Below are 9,781 nucleotides of genomic sequence, written 5' to 3' on the forward strand. Positions count from 1 at the left end.
TACAACCGAGGCTGAGTATATGGCAGCAACAGAAGCGTGCAAAGAACTATTGTGGATGAAAAGGTTTCTACAAGACCTTGGGTTTAAGCAATCACGATATGTGGTTCTTTGTGATAATGAGAGTGCGATTCATTTGGCTAGAAATTCTATGTATCATAAGCGGACAAAACATATAGATGTGCGGTATCATTGGATTAGAGAACGTCTTGAAGATGGTTCGTTTGAACTTGATAAAGTTCACACCGATGATAATGGTTCCGACATGTTCACAAAGGCTTTAGCAAGTGAGAAGCTCAAGGTATGTTGCTCGATCGCTGGGATGGCGATTCCTTCCTCATAATTGGAAAGGGGGAGATTTGTTGGGTTTTGTTATTGGGTTTCCAAATATGAGTAAGTATTAACAAGCCCAAGCCCAACAAAATTAGGCCCATTGCTTGGTTGACTTGGTCAAGCATAGGAGGGCATCTTAAAACATCAAGTTGCAGCTGTTTTTCATTATCAAGAGTGAAGAGAGTTCAAGAAAAAGAGAGAAAAATTCCAATTTCCGTCACTTCTTACAGCAGTCCAGAAAACCTTCAATCCCCGGAGATCCGACCGTTGAATCTTCTTCATTTTTGGGCTGTGTCTTCCTGACATCAGTGCCAAGGTTTTCAACCGTTGAATTCGTCTAAAAAGGCCTGTAGGTCGAGTTATTGCTGCTGGAGCAGAGAGCAGTTTTTGGGTGATTTATTCCTCTTTTGTCTTTATTTATTTCATATACTTGTTGATTGTTTTTGTTCAAGAGTATGATGATGTTGTATACCTCTAGTTGATCTAGAGAAGGATTATTGTATTGCTCTCCTTGTTGATGATAGTGGAATTTAAGTGGCTTACGAGTCCCGTGGTTTTTACTCTCGATTTTGAGGGGTTTTCCACGTAAAAAGTCTCGCGTGTATTGTGTGTGCTTGATTATTCGTTATTAGTTGATTTGCTACTGATTTGGGGACTGATTTGGGTTGGTTTTGATATAGCTTGTTTGTTAGTTTCCTCACGGGTTCATACGGGTCGGGAAATGCTTGTCAAACGGGTTTGTTTCCGCTTTGTAGATTGCCCGTTGTGATTATTTTCCCATCATTTTTTAGTTTTAAACAGATTTGAAAAGTTATCTAGGAGAATCGAGACCGTGACTTGCCTACTTAAAAGGTTAATTTAGGCTACTTGAATATTGTATATGTCTAAGGAATATTCAATGTTTATTATCATGTTACATATGCCTTTGATGATGATGCAAGTGATGGTGGCCATTGTACATTGTGAAGAAATCGCTAGAGAAATTCACAGCATTTGTTACAAACATGGTTCTTCGATTTTATGTCTATTAGTCATAGTCATTTCTTTTCTTTCGTTATCGGAGCTTATTTGTAGAATTAGTTGCAGGTCATGTTTCCTCTATAAGTTTAATGTATGTTTTTTATTCACTAAAATAAGAAATTTTGTTGTACAAATAGTACGTGATTATATACATGATGTAAAATTTCTGCAAATTAGTTATAACCAAAAAATCTTCTCAAATCTTAAGAGGGTTACAAAAACAAAAAAGTTCTTTCAATTTTGTTGCGTTCCAAAATGGGACGTATATCACATGTTTCTGTAAGTTGTTATGTTACAATTATAGTTATTTTTTATTTTTGCCATTTCGGACAATACATACTACAACAGTACATAGCGGCATAAGGTGGGTAAAGGCTTCAAAACTTGATTCACAATGCTTATGCATGATGACCATAACATCAATAAAAGAAAAGAAATCTAATGTGTTTAAAAATTTGCAGGATTTGGACTTTTAAAAATCAGATGGTTGCAGCTGAAGAAAACTTTGTGGTATGGTGTGTTTCCAAAATCTAATCATGTTAGATTTTTGGTCCATAATGTCTTGATGCTTGCTTGGTGTAATGGCGATATAGTTATTGGTTCATTAATCTGACTGTCTGTAGTCTAATGTGTAACTTTAGTCATTTGTTAGTTTATGCAAGACTCAAGAGTATCTGGATCTATTGGTAGCGGAATTATGATGGTTTTGATGTTTTTTGGATGCATGGTAATAGTAATTACATCATGTTCATAATGGCCAATTAACATGGTCGCTGACGTTTTGCAACTGTCCCTTCGTTGGATTTTTTAGATGAGTGCTAATGATGATTATGGTGTTTTAGAGTTGATTGGTAATGAAGTTTTTTCTCTGAAATGAAGAGGTGGAGAAATGGTGTTTTTTGATGATTTTTTGATCTATTTTTGGTTTAGTTCGACTTCTTTGAGTCAAATACCAATTTGAGCTAAAAAGTTACATGTAATGGTGCTATATGGTTATTTATGCATAACTGGTGATTCTTACAAGTATGGTAATTTTAAGTTTATTTTAGAGGAAATTTTTGTAAGTGTTTGGAACGTTTGGTAAAGACGTCCCCTTGAGTATACCTGTTATAGTTTTGTAGTTTATTTTTTTTATTATAAGTTTTTTTATGGGGTCCCATCGGCTTTTTAAAAAAAAATGAAGATGTCCGTGTTTGATATAGAAACGGCTACAAAGGTGATAAAAAATTGGTAGATCTCTGTTCTTTTGTACTAGGGGAAAGGCTCTGAAACTAAAACAACAACAACAACAACAATTGTTACGGCCTTTCAAATTACTATTACTATATATTATAGACGAAGATTGATAGTTTTCTCCATATTTCTACTTTTGTTTTGTAGATGGTACTAATACTAAATTAAGACTTTTGTGGTAGATTTTAGATAGTTTAGCCATTATTACATTCGTTGAGGGAAACGAACTGGAAGAGACCTAAAGATCTATTCACAGTATTTGGGATTTCATGCATTCAAGATCAGATCTGCAGGCAGGTTCTTGAAATTTTAGTGAAAATTTGGGCAAATGTTTATCTAACGTTTTCGAATATATTTTTTATTGTGTTTTGCGTGTATAAACAGGAAGCTCATATTGCAGCTGCTTTCTGTTGGTCACTCAGCATGTTGATACTAATCATCTAAAGTCGATTTTTTATTGTTTGCATTCGAATTATTATGATTATGATTTATTTATATTATTTCCCATACATATTTAACAAAAACACCCAGATTAATTGCGGCAACGTAGGCACTACAGCCGAAGAAACCAAGACCCCCAACAAGTAGCAATCCTGCCCCCCCATACAACAGCAAAAAGAATGTTGTTCTCAACTATCGGTAAGTACACCCCATGAAACTGCATTGATTTCATGCTTAGAATAAAATAACATGTTTGTTTTCATACAGGTAAAGAAAAACAAGAGGCGAAAAAAAAGAGTAGCAAGAATCAACTCCTCGCCCACTTTTTGAACCTGCAGACAAGAATAACTATTTTGTTTGCTAATATGTGTTATTACACTTGTATAAAACTAAATGTATAGTTTTTTGTATCGGCAACGCGCGACCGGACCTCCCACTAGCTAACTTTCAATTATCAATGTAATGTTTAATTAATACCTTGTCCATCAATCGTACCAGGAAAGAACTATCTCCGCTTTGGAGATTTCGTTTTTTAAGTTTTAGTTTTTTTTGCAAAAAAAAATAAATAAATAAAAAAATAAAAAAAAAGAACTGTCTTCAGAAAATAGTCTATAATATGAAAATCACCCAAAATTACAGTAAAGCTTCCAAAAACGAACAGTGATCTAAAACATGTATATATATATATATATATATATATATATATATATATATATATATATATATATATATATATATATATATATATCCATGGATAAGCACTAAATGGGACACAAACTAGATAAGTAAAATTTCAATTTTTTTTTTAAAAAAAACGATCCTTTAATATGCAAATAGAAGAAAACGAAAAAATTTTAAAAAGTTTTTGAACAAAATCGTTCGAAAATCGATGATGAATGGTAAACATCGATGATGAATGGTAAAAATTAATGATGAATAGTAAAATTAACCATTCATCTGGTTAATTTATCATTCATTTTTGTTCGCGATAAATGATAAAATTAATCAATGCTAAAAAAAGCAGATGAATGGTTAATTTAACCATTCATCTGTTTATGATGAATGATAAAAAAACAGATGAATGGTTAATTTAACCATTCATCTAGTTTTTTTTAGCATTGATTAATTTTATCATTAATCGTAAACAAGATGAATGATAAATTAACCCGATGAATGGTTAATTTTACCATTCATCATCGATTTTTAAAAGATTTTGAACTTTTTTTTTTATGAAAAAAATTGATTAGAGGTGCATTTTAATGCAGATTTATGAATGTAAAAAAAAATTCAAAAAAAAAAAAATTTTATTTTGCTTATCCGGTTTGTACTCCTTTAAGCTTATCCATGGATCGTGCCCCTATATATATATATATATATATATATATATATATATATATATATATATATATATATATATATATATATATATATATATATATATATATATCATCCGAAATTATATCAAAGCGTCCAAATTAAATTCCCACAAATCTTCAAAGCTGTGTAAGCCGTCATCTCCTCAATACTACAACAATGGCGGATGAACGAATAACTCCTTTGTCAAACCTAACCAACAATTACCGTCATGATCGTCATCTTCCAACGTCGCGTCGTTGAGTTTATATCTAAACAGGTAGTGAATTGTTATTTTTATTTGGTTTAAAGCTTATGCATATAAGGTGTTTGATTTAAATGTTTGCATGACTTGATTATGGCATGTGGTTGCATAAGATGTACATGTATTGTAGTTTCACTTGTTTCTATTGCTCAATTTACAATGGTTTTTATTTATTTGTTGATGTACGCATTTATGACTGAACGTCATTTATAATTTTGCCAGAAAAACAAGTCACATGAAAATATCATTTTTAGAAACTTTTGGTTGGTTATGAACTCTAACGAGATTTATCATTTCTAAGAATAGAATGGTTATAAAAAAGACAACATGACTGCGTTAGACGGGCTTTGTTTGTTTGACATTTAGGAGCTTGATTTCCTTGACCTTGATCGTCTAAAATCTCTCTGCTGCCCTAGACTAAAGGAATAGATGACTTTTTCTATCCGTGGGTGGAGATACTATTTCTTTGCTCGTATTCACTACCAATTTTGATAGATCCACTATTATTATGTGCATTACAATGTTGTATTATACAAATAAATAAGGGAAATGCTAATAACAACCCTAAGGGTTGTCATTAAGAGATTTGTACATGCATATTTTGGTTGTACATTCTAAATAACCACCTAGTTTCATGAAAAAAAACTACCACTAACTTACAAATGTACCACTATTTTTGCATTAAAAAATTGTTAATGACAACCCTAAGGGTTGTCATTAGCATTTTCCAATAAATAATGCACATTGATGGTCGATCTATAAAAAATGATGGTGGATTTATCATCATCCATTAGAAAAATGATTGTATACATCTCACTTTCAAATACCTCACGTTCATGGAATTCAGTATTGTTGTTATTCTTGTGGTGTTGTTTCTTTGACCTTGGGGTCCTGTTAATTAGGCCGTATAGGCTGAGTCTAGAGATAAAACATTGAACAAAGGTCCACTAATTAATTGTAGTAACGAGCCACGCCCAAATATACAACTACATATGTGTCTTCTGTGTATAGTATATATATTATCTTGTAACTTTGAGGTTACAGGCATTGAATGTAAACACAAAAAAAGATTTAAAGTTGGTAACAATGGATAATAATAATAATGATGAAGTGGTGATAATTGGAGCAGGTATTTGTGGGTTAGCAACAGCCCTGGCTCTTTATAGAAAAGGAATAAAAAGTGTAGTAATGGAAAGATCTGAGAGCTTGCGAAACACCACCGGAACATCAATCATAACCTGGCAAAATGGTTGGCGAGCTCTTGAACAACTCGGTGTCGCTGAAACCCTCCGTCGCACTGCTGTCCCTATTCAAACGTAACTACGCGTACACTTTTTGCTTGAAATATGTCAAATGTCACTCAATCCGTTTTCCCTTACTACTTTTTATTAAATTTAAGATATGTTTGATAATCATAAGTTTTACCCTTATTATTAAGTTAAGTTTAACTGAATTTATTTTTATATTTAAACAAAAAATGAATGATAGTAATATATGAGAGTAATTTCGAAGTTTAATGATAGCTATTGTAGAATGTGTAAGCTTCAACCTTGAAGAAGATAAAATGAGAGTAAACTGTTATTTGAACATGTACTGATCATAAACACTCACAAAGAAGATCAAGTTTACAATGTGTAAGCTTCAAACTTGAAGAAGATAGAAAATTAGTTTAGAAGTGGCAGGGATGAATTCCCAATTTATAAAAAGTTATTTCCAACTAAAAAGTAATACGAGTAATAAGTATTTTTATAATGAAATTGTCTTTCAAGAATTATATTATTATGTAATGTATATGAAAAAATAGTGATGCAATAAGTTGTTGGTGGTACTTTTTATAGAGAGTGGTTATTTTCAATATACTAAAACTTTATACATGTTCAATTATTTTTTAAAAAATTTAAAACGAGCTTAAGGGTTGCGTTAGAAAAGTTCTAAGAATAAAAACCAAAATAACGATATATAATAACATAAGTACAAAATAAACCCTACACTCTTAAATAACAGTTCCAAGTATCCAGAAATCCAGAATTAACCCCTGCACATTAACTCAACCAAGGACCATGTTTATTATGATTAAATCCTAAGTTTCATGTTAGATTGTTAATTAATTTGTACCGTTCCATTCAAAAAGATTTTTCAAGTTATACCTGGTATCTATCTCATGATCAATATGATGTTATTGTTGTTCATACCATTCGTAAAAACATTTCTTGTTGCGTAGTGCAGTTGTTGAGTGGTTAATATACAGGTTTTTGTTCGACTTAATACATTTATACGTACTGAAAACATGACATCATACTTGTGAATCGGACATTTATAGGGAACAAGTAGTATGGCTTAATGAGGGAAAACAGGAAGAAAGCCCAGTGTAAGTGACTATATAGTTATCAAAATTCTTTATAATATAGTCAACATAACATTATATGTCAATTGATGAAAACAGGAATCATGAATTTCGTGGCTTATTGAGGAAAGATCTTATAAACTCTCTTTATAATGCCCTTCCTCCGGACACTGTAAAGTTTGGTTGCCAACTTGAGTCTATAAAAATGGATCTGGATACTAATAAACCAGTTATTCGGTTCATCAATGGAACCTCCATTACACCCAAGGTATATTGAGTTCATTCACTACAAGAATTACAAATCAAAGGCATTTTTAAGCAATATATTGTGACTAGTTTGAGTGTCTTACTATGTTTGTTTTCGATAGTATAAACGGGTAAGTGATAAGGTTTTTTCTGGAGTTTTTTTTTTTTTTTTTACCTCAGATGTACACGATCTAATCGGATTATCCTGTGACCGTGTTCGACCATTTTTCCTAATCACTCTAAGATATGTTGCTAGTGAGGTTTAACATTTGATATTTTGTGAGAATCATGACCCCAGCTTATGTTTTAAGTTGAATTGTTTACTAATATGTTTTTCTCCATGCTTGAAATCACAGGTTGTAATTGGTTGTGAAGGTGGCAACTCAATTGTTGCCAACTTTCTTAACGTTAAGCCTACAAAATTAACTTCGTTGTGTGTAGTTAGAGGTTTAACGAATTACCCTAATGGCCATTCGTTTGATCGTAAGTTTACTCGTTTCCATAAGAACAATATCATTGTGGGAAGATATCAAAGAGATGATAACATGGTTTTCTGGTTTTGTGTACACCCTTATATTCCTAAAGGTTATCATCATCATGTTTATATATTCAAGTGTAAATAAAGTTAAGCTCACTTCATATGTGTTTTCCCTTACATTGCTACTTTTATGTTTAATAAAATTCACTAGATAGAAGAAATTGGGATGATCCCGAGGTAATCCGTCGGTCAACTATGAAGTTGCTAAACGATTTTCCACCAGAAGTTCAATCAATGATCGAAAAAGCGGAGTCAAATTCACTATCTTATATACGCATAAGATATCGCACACCATGGGACTTATTTATGGGGACATTTTCTAAAGGAACGGTGACAGTTGCTGGTGATGCGATGCATATCATGGGTCCATTTATGGGTCAAGGTGGTTCAGCAGGGTTAGAAGATACAGTAGTGCTGGCTAGAAACATGGCTCGGTTGGGTTTGAATGGTGAAAGAAAGATAACAGTCCAAGGTGTTGAAGAAGCTTTTAAGATTTATGTAAAAGAACGAAGGATGAGAGTGGTTCAATTGTCGTTGCAAACTTACCTCACAGGCCTGATATTTGGCGCTAGTTCAAGTACTACGAAGGTTTTATATTTCGTATTATTGTCTGTTCTGTTTCGCAACTCAAATGGTCATATTGATTATGATTGTGGTGTTCTTTGATGATATGTAGGGTCTTGGACCTTAACATCTTTACGAATATGATCTGTACTTCGATTTATGTAATAAGTTATAAAATACCTACGGTAAGTTTAATAATATATTGAGCGTTATTAATAAGTGTATAATCAACTCATGTTTGAATTGACCCTCTTGTTCTTTCATCTTTTTCCTAAATTTGAATAAACTTGTAACACATGAGTAGAAGATTGTACACACAAGGAAATATGAGTACTTGTGTGACGATAATCACATTTGATCAATCAAAAATGGCTGGAACAAAATATTATTACACACTATAATTTTGTTCAATTTTTAATTTTACTTATTGCATATTGTTCAAAACGTGTATCTTGGCAGGGACACGCAAACTCTATGTTTCCAATGACAACCTACCACCCCGGTGTGATACCTGTAAGACACCTCCTCCTGATACTCCATGAGTGATAAGTATGAATCTAGCAACACACGACATCCTCCGAAAGGCATGTATGTACCAGACGTACTCGGAGACGTACGTAAGAGGAATAAACCCCACGAGTCAACCCAAGAGTCAACGATAAATAGATGTGCCCTCCTGGGATTCGAACTTGCGCCATTTTGTCCAAGTTCCACACATGGGGCCCAAGGTTCTTACGAAATATTATTATCACACTATAATTTTGTTCAGTTTGTAATTTTACTTATTACATATTACTTTTAACATATGGAGTATCTTTATATTTTATATGCATAAAGTAACACTGTAAAATAACTTTATCTTATTATTTTTATCTGTTTATAAGAGTAAATTATTATTTTAGAACATTGTAAATAGGAAAAATGAACAACTCCCCTCGTCTCAATAAGTGTCATGTCTTGACTTTTTGTAAGACCCAAATATTTATGGTACATAGCTTAAGAATGATGTACGTATAGTGGGTGGGGCGTGGTGTAAAATTAAAAGCTCAGAATCTGCCCAGACGTGTGTGCGCGCCACGCACACTTAAGGGAGCGCCGCGCACGTAACCTGCGACAGATTTCTGTCTTTTTCTAATTAGATTTAAATGAGGGGCTTTTTGGTCTTTTCACTTGGGGTCGGATCTGAAGCCATATCAGCTGGTTTGGATCCAACTTTGGATCACTTTCACATCCACAAACACTCTCAACTATTTTAGAGAGAGAGAGAGAGAGAGTTCTAGAGAGAGATTTGGGGTTTTGGAGAAGAAGAAGCTCAAATTGATCAAAAGCTCGAGTGTTAAAGTTGTTCATCTCGTTCCTAGCTACGTTTTGGTTGTTGTGGTAAGTTCTAACTCCGAATTTCATTGTTTGATTTTGATATTCAAGTTAGGGTTTGAACTTGAATTGT

At 32.9% G+C, this 9,781-nt stretch overlaps 1 protein-coding gene across 1 annotated transcript; it reads left to right on the forward strand.

The window, feature by feature from the left end:
* The first annotated feature begins 5,728 nt into the window (after nucleotides 1-5,728).
* Nucleotides 5,729-8,436, forward strand: LOC139904540 (monooxygenase 1-like). The gene is made up of 5 exons (XM_071886457.1): nucleotides 5,729-5,958; nucleotides 6,963-7,010; nucleotides 7,086-7,254; nucleotides 7,589-7,817; nucleotides 7,922-8,436. Exons 1-5 carry the CDS (start codon nucleotides 5,729-5,731, stop codon nucleotides 8,434-8,436), a joined length of 1,191 nt encoding a protein of 396 aa, XP_071742558.1.
* The last annotated feature ends 1,345 nt before the right edge of the window (nucleotides 8,437-9,781 follow it).

Source organism: Rutidosis leptorrhynchoides, chromosome 4 (genome assembly GCF_046630445.1).
Source record: "Rutidosis leptorrhynchoides isolate AG116_Rl617_1_P2 chromosome 4, CSIRO_AGI_Rlap_v1, whole genome shotgun sequence".
Classification (NCBI taxonomy): Eukaryota; Viridiplantae; Streptophyta; class Magnoliopsida; order Asterales; family Asteraceae; genus Rutidosis; species Rutidosis leptorrhynchoides.